This window comes from Entelurus aequoreus, linkage group LG24 (assembly GCF_033978785.1).
Source record: "Entelurus aequoreus isolate RoL-2023_Sb linkage group LG24, RoL_Eaeq_v1.1, whole genome shotgun sequence".
In the NCBI taxonomy this organism is placed as follows: Eukaryota; Metazoa; Chordata; class Actinopteri; order Syngnathiformes; family Syngnathidae; genus Entelurus; species Entelurus aequoreus.
In genome coordinates this window covers 38770761-38782392 of record NC_084754.1, presented here as the reverse complement: position 1 = coordinate 38782392, position 11632 = coordinate 38770761, and the positions used below count along the sequence as shown (strand labels likewise).

The following is an 11632-nucleotide window of genomic DNA, read 5'->3' as shown; positions in this document are numbered from 1 at the left end:
GGGAGGTAATTGCTCCCATTTTTATAGTCTTTGGTATGACTCGGCCGGGGTTTGAACGCACAACCTTCCGATCTCAGGACGGACACTCTAACCACAAGGCCACTGAGTAGGTGACTATAAAATATAGTGTTTTTTTAATTTCTTACAACATTTTACGGTAAATTACGAGAAAAAGCTGGCAGCTTAGTTGCCAGAATTTTACTCTTAAATTGACATTGTTTACATTGTCACAATATACAACATTATATTGTGAATGGAAAAACTACGGAGCCCCTAAAGCAGGGGTCCCCAAACTACAGCCCGCGGGCCGGATCCGGCCCCCCAGCATCCAAAATCCGGCCCACAGGAAGTCCCAAGTAATTTTTTTTATTTTTTTAAAATCTTTCCTTTCTAAACAATTTTTTACCGTTTGTTACTCTTGGTTTCTCCTAGCCGCTCAGGCAAATCATGTTGTCTAAAAATGAATTTTCCCATCGATAACGTGACAATGTTAAATGTTGATGAACATCAATGTTAATTGATGTTAAATGACAAAACGGATTATAAAGACAATGTATATATGTATATGTATATATGTATATATATATATATATATATATATATATATATATATATATATATATATATATATATATATATATATATATATATATATATATATATATATATATGTATATATATATATGCAGCCTGGCCCCCGGCCAAATTTTTTTAACCCAATGCAGCCCCAGAGTCAAAAAGTTTGGGGACCCCTGCCCTAAAGGGACATGGGGGAAATGTTATTTTTTAAACTTTTTTAAAAAAAAATTTTTTAGACATGTATCTCTTGCGCACGAGAAACTTTTTATACATGATCTCTAAGATACATGTCTAAAAAAATAACAAAAAAAAACAAAAAAAATGTTTTCTTTTTTTTTTAGACATGTATCTTGTGCGCACGAGATACATGTCTAAAAAAAATTATAAAAAAAACAAAAACATTTTTTATAACTTTATAAAACATGTCAAAAAAATTCCCCCATGTCCATTTTAGGGGCTCCGTAAAAAACAGTACAAGTTCCTTTTTTTAATTCTGGCAACTTAGCTGCCAAATTTTCTACCGTTAAAACAAACGTATTGTCTTTCCATTTGCAGTTAATACACTGTTAAAAACACCAACATCAGTGTGTGACCTCACCAATGCGCTTCTGGAAGAAAGGTCGAAAATTCCTACAAACACACTCCGCAACCTTGTGGACAGCCTTCCCAGAAGAGTTGAAGCTGTAATAGCTGCAAAAGGTGGACCGACATCATATTGGACTCTGGGTTAGGAATGGGATGGCACTTAAAGTTCATATGTGAGTGAAGGCAGGTGGCCAAATACTTTTGGCAATATAGTGTATGTCTGATTTATTAATATTAAAGATTAAAGTACCAATGATTGTCACACACACACTAGATGTGGTGAAATTTGTCCTCTGCATTTGTCCCATCCCCTTGGGGAGCAGTGGGCAGCAGCGGCGCCGCGCCCGGGAATCATTTTAATCAAATGTTGGTGATTTAACCCAACATTTAACACCTAAAGACTGCCAAAGTTTGCAGATAAATAAATATGATCAAAATAGTATCAATCTCAGAGAGATTCCCGAGATGATAATGAGGAAGCCAGTCACGTGATGTCGGGCTAGGAACCACAGATCCCTTCCCCATCAACAACACTGCAAATCAAGCAGACTTTGTGAGAATCAACAATGGTTACTTTTGGAAAAATGATGATCCTTTTATTGTTGAGCCTGAACACAAAGAGGAAGAGCAATAAGTTCTAACTGTAATATTTCCACTCTCGCTGGGATGTTGACCGACGGGACGGGACGCTCACATAATTTCGTTTGGATTAAGATTAAGATTAAAGATTAAAGTACCAATGATTGTCACACACACACTAGATGTGGTGAAATGTGTCCTCTGCATTTGTCCCATCCCCTTGGGGAGCAGTGGGCAGCAGCGGCGCCGCGCCCGGGAATCATTTTGGTGATTTAACCCCCAACTCCAACCCTTTGTTGCTGAGTGCCAAGCAGAAGGTTATGGGTCCCATTTTTATAGTCTTTGGTATGAAGATTCAATCACAATCCTCATGAAAGGTAAAAAAAAAGTTCCTGCAGAAAGCGTCTTATGGGGTCTATTTCGCCATCTCGGGGGATGTGAAAGTGGACCAGCCTGTCAGACCATGGTCACATTTGTCTACTAGCAGGTGAGAGATGCAAGAATTATAATCTAGAATTTACTTTTAGCAAGTTTGAGACCAAGCAGAAGCAGCTGTCGGCTCAACGTGTCAACAATAGCAGCGTAAGGTAGCATTAGCTCACTGCTGTCAATGCGCCGCTAAAATAGTCCGTCTGCGTTGGCACTTATAATAATAATAATAATAATAATAATAATAATATCACTCATATTTGGTTCATTTTCAGGTCACGACATGTAAATGAAATATTGTTGGCAGTTTCTGGATGTTTTAGAGAATATAATGAGAGGACCCTCCATCTGTTGAATCAATTGTAGGCTATTTATGTACGATTTCAAATGCATAAAAAGCCAATCATATGTGTTCTTGTCTTACATAAGTATTGTGAATAATAAACAACTCATCTCTTTCCAATTTGTGTGTATTTCCAGTATGACTGATCTAATAATATGGTCAGAGTGCAGAAGTGTTACTCCTGTGATGTCAATCTCCGAAAATAGCCAAAGGTATTGAGAGCGCAATATTCAAAATGGCTGACTGAATTTGTGGCATTTTGTGATGTTTAAACGGTGTTTTCACATACTTTGTGGTGTGAATACAATTGGATATGGTTTAATGGACACAATGAAACACAAACATAGGAAGTCAACTTGTTTTTCCACTCTTCTTTAAGACATTAAAGTTTAATGCTAGCATCAGTTGCAAACTTTACAGCTGTGTCCATGGTTCATACAAACATTGAATATTATATAAATAATTAATTTAAAGACATGATAACACAACCAGTTCAAGTCATTAATTTTGCTTGTCTTTGTCACAAGTCACTAATTTGTACCAAAATGTGATAATAGAAAGAAACAATTGTTCTTTATTCTACCTTACTGGACTGTAGGTAGTGTGTACAAAAGTCATATATTCTGTTAATTCTACTTTTCCCGTATTTTTCGGAGTATAAGTCGCTCCGGAGTATAAGTCGCACTGGCCGAAAATGCATAATAAAGAAGGAAAAAAACATATGTAAGTCGCACTGGAGTATAAGTCGCATTGTTTGGGGAAATGTATTTGATAAAAAGGAATCAATAAAGTACTATCTATCCATCTAAAACGCAACACCAAGAATAGACATTTGAAAGGCAATTTAAAATAAATAAAGAATAGTGAACAACAGACTGAATAAGTGTACGTTATATGACTCATAAATAACCAACTGAGAATGTGCCTGGTATGTTAACGTAACATATTATGGTAAGTCATTCAAATAACTATAACATATAGAACATGCTATACATTTACCAAACTATCTGTCACTCCTAATCGCTAATTCCCATGAAATCTTATACGTCTAGTCTCTTATGTGAATAAGCTAAATAATATTATTTGATATTTTATGGTAATGTGTTAATCAATCATCAATCAATGTTTATTTATATAGCCCTAAATCACAAGTGTCTCAAAGGGCTGTTAATAATTTCACACATAAGTCGCTCCTGAGTATAAGTCGCACCCCCGGCCAAACTATTAAAAAAACTGCGACTTATAGTCCGAAAAATACGGTATTGCTAATTGAGCTTTTTGAAAAGTGCTTCTAAACAAAATGTATTATTACTCTTATTATCATCATGATTTTGCCATTAATACAAATCTCCCTCTTTCTGATTGTCTCTTCTGCTGCGAAACTTAATAATCTTTGCAGGGCCAAAGTAAACTCAGCGTGTTTTCTTCCATGATGAGGGAGAAAATGAAAAGGAAGGGATGGTAGTATTTCATATGAAGCAGCACTCGAAAACACATAACATTTTAAGTAGTACCATCCCAAGTTACACACAGTATGGCAGTTGTAAACAGATAATAATTCAGTAGGCCCCAGTGTGTTTGTCATGCAGCTTATTGGGAGGCATGTACCAAAAAATCTTTGAAGAAAGCCGTGGAACTGTTTGAAAACAGATGGAGTGGATGGAACTATTCAAAGATACAGGTCGTCCCTTTACTTAAAACACGAAGATTCGTCTTTCCCACAGGCTGCAATCTACTTGGTGGGTTGGGCGGAGGGGCAGATTTGCATAATTAGTCATTACATACTTGCAAAAAGTGTTTAAAACAGGTTAAGAACTAGAAATTGACTTTTGCCTGTCATTTCTTGTCATTTTTTTTAGCGCACCTAGGGTTGTACCGATACCAGTATTTTGGTACCGGTACCAAAATGTTTTTCGATACTTTTCTAAATAAAGGGGACAACAAAAAATGGCGTTATTGGCTTCATTTTAACAAAAAAATGTATGGTACATTAAACATATGTTTCTTATTGCAATTTTGTCCTTAAATAAAATAGTGAACATACTGGACAACTTGTCTTTTATTAGTAAGTAAGCAAACAAAGGCTCCTAATTAGTCTGAAGTATGCATTAACATATTGTCATTTATATTCTATTATTTTGTCAACATTATGAAGGACAAAGTGTAAAAATTGATTATTAATCTACTTGTTCATTTACTGTTAATATCTGCTTATTTGCTGTTCACTTCTGTTAAAATGTAATAATCACTAATTCTTCTGTTTGATACTTTACATTAGTTTTGGATGATACCACACATTTAGGTATCCATTACGATACCAAGTAGTTACAGGATCATACATTGGTCATATTCAAAGTTCTCATGTGTCCAGGGACATATTTACTGAGTTTATAAACATAATATGAATAAAAAAATAAATACAAAAGATTTTATGATGATAAAAAATATTGATGTAATCATAGTAGTAACGACTAAATATGCTATTGTACTTGGTATCATTACAGTGGATGTCAGGTGTAGATCCACTGTAATGATACAGTGGATTTGTTTACATTGAGGAGCGCTAGCTTTTGTTAGCGGTGAGCTATTGTATCCTCCTACGGTGTGTAATGAAGCATGTTTAGCTATTCCTCGTCCTGCAGTGATAATACTTGTAAGAAACGTACTTTATTTGTCACCATGGAGGCCAGGATTAGTGATTTAGAAGTAGCTAAAACACAGCAGAGTGCGGATGGACGTTAGCTGCTAGCTAGCTAGCCATGTCTTAAAGCACCTTCCTGAGGGTGTTTCAGTGTTATAACTTCCTTTTAAAGGCGGTATAGTACCGAATATGATTCAATAGTATCGTGGTACTTTACTAGCCTACACCCTGTATTGCGGCTAATATACCAGTCTGCTCTATAGTCTGCAAAATATGGTACTTCACAAAATAGATCTAAATTATGGTATTGAGAGTTGGTGTGTGATCTTTGGACTAATCACCTTCCCTGTATGACAGACTTTATACTCTGTTTCAGCTTCTTGGTAAACAGGTGGCTCACCTGTCCACAGTAAGAATTGGTGGTGGTCTGTAGAGATGCTTCCAGGGGCTGAAGCAGTGAGGTCTCCATGTTGTCGCCAAAGGAGTACTGTTGGTGGGAGGAGAATAAGCAGACGTTACATCTTGGTTTGGGGTATTTACAAACACAATACAAGTGCCTAGGCCAGCTTCACTGTGGGACAATCAGTTCCATTTGCCACGTGTAATGGTCCAGACAGACGTGCGGTGGAATGGCGACTGCACACAACACCTTTTGATTCTTATTTTCAACACAAGGTGTGTCTAGATGATGAATATGACTCAACCAGACTGTGCCTAGTCAAATGTTTACATATACTTGTAAAGAACATAATGTCATGGTTGTCTTGAGTTTCCAATAATTTCTACAACTCTTATTTTTTTTGTGATAGTGTGATTGGAGCACATACTTGTTTGTCACAAAAAACATTCATGAAGTTTGTTTCTTTTAAGAATGTATTATGGGTCTACTGAAAATGTGACCAAATCTGCTGGGTCAAAAATATACATAAAGCAACATACATGATCAATTTTGGTGATGTAGAAAAGTTACAATCAAATCAAATTAGCTTCATGGCATGGCCTCTTAACTTCATGTGAGTGATTATGATTGACGACACCTGTTGACTTCTCTGGGCCCATTTAAATAGAGCTCAGGCGATGCAGTCATTAGACTCGGTTACAAACGCGACAATGGGAAAGTCAAAGGAACTCAGCACAGATCTGAAAAAACTAATCATTGACTTGAACAAGTCAGGAAAGTCACTTGGAGCCATTTCAAAGCACTTAAGTTCCCAAGAGCAACTGTGCAAACAATTGTTCGTAAGTATAAAGTGCCTGGCACAGTTTTGTCACTGCCACGATCAGGAAGAAAACGCAAGCTATCACCTGCTGCTGAGAGAAAATTGGTAAGGATGATCAAGAGTCAACCGAGAACCACCAAAAAGCAGGTTCTGTGGTCAAATTAAACAAAAAATTTGTGTTTGGCCACAATACCCAGCAATATGTTTGGAGGAGAAAAGGTGAGGCCTTTAATCCCAGGAACACCAAGCCTACCGTCAAGCATGGTGGTGGTAGTTCCGAAGGGAATAAGCGGTAGAAGAAAAAAAAAAAAAATATATATATATATATATATATATATATATATATATATATATATATATATATATATATATATATATATATATATATATATACATCCATCCATTTTCTACCGCTTATTCCCTTCGGGGTCGCGGGGGGCGCTGGAGCCTATCTCAGCTACAATCGGGCGGAAGGCGGGGTACACCCTGGACAAGTCGCTACCTCATCGCAGGGCCAACACAGACAACATTCACACTCACATTCACACACTAGGGCCAATTTAGTGTTGCCAATCAACCTATCCCCAGGTGGATGTCTTTGGAGGTGGGAGGAAGCCGGAGTTCCCGGAGAGAACCCACGCAGTCACGGGGAGAACATGCAAACTCCACACAGAAAGATCCCGAGCCTGGGATTGAACCCCAGACTACTCAGCACCTTCGTATTGTGAGGCAGACGCACTAACCCCTCTCCACCGTGCTGCCCACATATATATATATATATATATATATATATATATATATATATATATATATATATATATATATATATATATATATATATATATATATATATATATATATATATATATATATATATATATATATATGTGTATTATGTATATGTATGTATGTATGTATGTATGTATGTATGTATGTATATATATGTATATATATGCATATATATATATATATATATATATGTATATATGTATATATATATATAAATATATATGTATATATATGTATGTGTATATATATATATATATATATGTATGTATATATACTGTATATATATGTGTATATGTATATATACATACATACGTGTGTGTGTGTATGTGTGTAAATCCATCCATCCATTTTCTTCCGTTTACCCGATGTCGGGTCACGGGGGCAGCAGCCTAAGCAGAGAAGCCCAGACTTCCTACTACTTCACTACTAGGCTATATAAATCAACCATTTATAAATACACATCAGTAGGCTAAATGAACCTCTTCAACATAGCCCAGGCTTCCCAATACCCAGCCACTTCGTCCAGCTCCTCCCGGGGGATCCCGAGGTCTTCCCAACGTGTCCTGGGTCTTCCCCGCGGCCTCCTACTGGTCGGACGTGCCCTAAACACCTCCCTAGGGAGGCGTTCGGGTGGCATCCTGACCAGATGCCCGAACCACCTCATCTGGCTCCTCTCCATGTGGAGGAGCAGCGGCTTTACTTTTAGCTCCTCCCGAATGACGGAGCTTCTCACCCTATCTCTAAAGGCCTACTGAAATGATTTTTTAAAATTTAAACGGGGATAGCAGATCAATTCTATGTGTCATACTTGATCATTTCGCGATATTGCCATATTTTTGCTGAAAGGATTTAGTAGAGAACATCGACGATAAAGTTCGCAACTTTTGGTCGCTGATAAAAAAAGCCTTGCCTGTACCGGAAGTAGCGTGACGTAGCAGGTTGAAAGGCTCCTCACATTTCCCCGTTGTTTACACCAGCAGCGATTCGGACCGAGAAAGCGACGATTACCCCATTAATTTGAGCCAGGATGAAAGATTCGTGGATGAGGAACGTGAGAGTGAAGGACTAGAGTGCAGTGCAGGACGTATCTTTTTTCACTCTGACCGTAACTTAGGTAAAAGGGCTCATTGGATTCCACACTCTCTCTTTTTTCTATTGTGGATCACGGATTTGTATTTTAAACCACCTCGGATACTATATCCTCTTGAAAATGAGAGTCGAGAACGCGAAATGGACATTCACAGTGACTTTTATCTCCACGACAATACATCGGCTAGCTACGGAGCTAACGTGATAGCATCGTACTTAAATGCAGATAGAAACAAAAGAAATAAGCCCCTGACTGGAAGGATAGACAGCAGATCAACAATACTATCAGGAGACACCGAACCAACTACTGGACCTGTAACTACACGGTTAATGCTGTGCCGCCTGTCGAAGCCTAGCAATGCTGTTGCTAACGACGCCATTGAAGCTAACTTAGCTACGGGACCTCGTCAGTGCTATGATAAAAACATTATCTCTCCACCTACGCCAGCCCTCATCTGCTCATCAACACCCGTGCTCACCTGCATTCCAGCGATCGACGGCGCGACGAAGGACTTCACCCGATCATCGATGCGGTCGGTGGCTAGCGTCGGATAGCGCGTCTGCTATCCAAGTCAAAGTCCTCCTGGTTGTGTTGCTGCAGCCAGCCGCTAATACACCGATCCCACCTACAGCTTTCTTCTTTGCAGTCTTCATTGTTCATTAAACAAATTGCAAAAGATTCACCAACACAGATGTCCAGAATACTGTGGAATTTTGCGATGAAAACAGAGCTGTTTGTATTGAGATACAATGTGTCCGAATACTTCCGTTTCAACCATTGACGTCACGCGCAAACGTCATTATACATAGACGTATTCAACCGGAAGTTCCGCGGGAAATTTAAAATTGCACTTTATAAGTTAACCCGGCTGTATTGGCATGTGTTGCAATGTTAAGATTTCATCATTGATATATAAACTATCAGACTGCGTGGTCGGTAGTAGTGGGTTTCAGTAGGCCTCTAAGGGAGAGACCCGCCACCCGGCGGAGGAAACTCATTTTGGCCGCTTGTACCCGTGATCTTGTCCTTTCGGTCATAACCCAAAGCTCATGACCATAGGTGAGGATGGGGACGTAGATTGACTGGTAAATTGAGAGCTTTGCCTTCCGGCTCGGCTCCAAATTTGGAAGTAAAATGTTTTTCTGAGGCAGTTGAAATCATTAGCAAAACACACAGTTTGGAAAACTCACTTCATTGCAGGGGATAAAGTTTGCTCTCAATCCAAAATAAAGTATGTGCCGACAAATTACAATGTAGTTTTAACATGTTGAAAGCTAAGCGAACACTGGTGCGTGTGTTCATTTTTGTCCTTTCCTAGATACACCAAGGACTAACAAGAGACACGTTTAGGTGTTCCATACCTGTTTGATGGCCTCATAGACGGCTCTAAACGCCGGCTGCTTTTCGTTATGGTAGACTCCCCTGTTCCCATGAAGAATGAAGACGCCCTCCTTCTCTGCCGGCTTGCAGTTGCTGCCATAGACACAGTGGTCTGGACGGTAGTTCCATTGGCAGGGGAACACATAGAGGCTTTCTGCAGTAGCACCAGAGCACTTCACGTTGGTAAGTAATGACTTCAAACACTGTTGTGAAATGCATGTGCACGCACCTGGGTTATGGTGAAATATGACATTGAGAAGGTCCTGGTCCCCCCAGGTGATGTTGAGTTTGTACTTGTGCAGGAGGGGAATCAACATTTCACTCCACTGAAGTGTAACAGCAGTTATGTCATTCTAGAAGAACACAATGTAAAAATAAATCAACAAATGTTTACAAACATTTAGAATTTTAGAAATAGCAGAACCATCACTTCTAATGAACTCCAAAAAATAGTTGCGGGAACTCATACTAGAAAACCGATTAAATGACGATATTGACACCTTGTGGCCGACCTTGGTAGTGCAACTACTTTTTCAAACCTCTCCATCAATTGGGCAATTACATTTTCATACATCCATTTTCTCCCATGTGTCCCTCTTAGTCTAATTTGAGGTAATACAAATGGGCTATGTTTAATATGACATAATACAATGCATCAATATTAACCCTTCCAGTATATCTCAACTTTCTCATTGATACCTTTTTAGCAAGTAGGTCTGAAGACCAAAACCAAACCAGCCTACCTTAAAAAAAGTTTGCCTGAGGCGTGACATGTTCATGAGCATGACCCCTGAGTTGATGCCAGTCTGGCCGTAGTAAGGGTGGCGGGCGAAGCGATTATACCAGCCGATACGTGGCTCCTCGTGTTCTGGAGCCACGGCGGCCAGCTGGCTTGCGTTGAACTCCGTGAAGAGGGCCCAGATGTCTTCCACAGGCTGCAGAAAGAGGATATCTGTGTCCACATACAGCAAGGAGTCCACCTCCTTCAGGATGAGCTTAGGGAAAATAGGAAATAATTTATTTTTTAGCATTATTTTTGCAGATGTTTGATTGCTTATGATGTTGGATGAACATACTGGCAAAAAGAGCCTTTGAGAGGCACACGGTTTGAAGAGTTTCCTCCAATTGTTTTCGTTCTCCGTAGGGAAAGTGATGGAGTAGATGGTGAAGTTGAACCTAGTCTGAACAGATCGAGGCCAGGAGTGCAGCTTAAAGGGAAATAGAAAATAAAAGGTAATTTTGTATGCTTCATGCACATATAAGTATATACTACAAGATAATGTAGTGTATTTGTTTTGGGCATGCTTAGCACGTTTCATTAAGTAACGTAACGTTTACACTTGCACAATTCAACATGTCCCAAAAAGCAAAGATTATTACCCAATGTCACGGCTTGTCTTATTTTGAGTTTCTTGGTGTAGTTTTAGTTCCTGTCTTGTGCTCTTATTTTGTGGTTTTTCACTTTCTGTTTTCCCCTTTCCTGCAGCAGTTTTACGCCTGTCTTCGAACACTTTTCCCCTCACCTGTTTTCTGTTTTGTAATTAGCACTATTTAAAGGCCTACTGAAACCCACTACTACCGACCACGCAGTCTGATAGTTTATATATCAATGATGAAATCTTAACATTATAACACATGCCAATACGGCCGGGTTAACTTATAAAGTGACATTTTAAATTTGCCGCTAAACTTCCGGTTCGAAACGCCTCTGAGGATGACGTATGCGCGTGACGTAGCCCGGGGAACACGGGTATGCCTTCCACATTGAAGCCAATACGAAAAAGCTCTGTTTTCATTTCATAATTCCACAGTATTCTGGACATCTGTGTTCGTGAATCTGTTGCAATTATGTTCATTGCATTATGGAGAAAGAAGCTGAGCAAGCAAAGAAGAAAGTTGTCGGTGCGAAACGGACGTATTTTTCGAACGAAGTCAGCAACAACAGTACACAGCCGGCGCTTCTTTGTTTACATTCCCGAAAGATGCAGTCAAGATGG

At 39.0% G+C, this 11632-nt stretch overlaps 1 protein-coding gene across 3 annotated transcripts in view; it reads right to left on the bottom strand.

Annotated features, from left to right (window-relative positions):
• Positions 1-1177: 1177 nt before the first annotated feature.
• The window catches only part of LOC133641598 (glucoside xylosyltransferase 1-like), a 16246-nt gene continuing 5791 nt past the window's right edge, over positions 1178-11632 (bottom strand). The window contains exons 4-9 of one of the 3 annotated variants that reach the window (XM_062035437.1): positions 10712-10843; positions 10379-10630; positions 9865-9988; positions 9617-9789; positions 5557-5643; positions 1178-1269 (exon numbers count right to left, since the gene is read on the bottom strand). In XM_062035437.1, coding sequence (XP_061891421.1) covers positions 1210-1269; positions 5557-5643; positions 9617-9789; positions 9865-9988; positions 10379-10630; positions 10712-10843 — 828 coding nt within the window. In that variant the 3' untranslated portion in view covers positions 1178-1209. Of the gene's footprint in view, positions 1270-2883; positions 5644-9616; positions 9790-9864; positions 9989-10378; positions 10844-11632 lie in introns of those variants that run through there. The other 2 variants (XM_062035436.1, XM_062035435.1) reach the window with 2 other exon arrangements.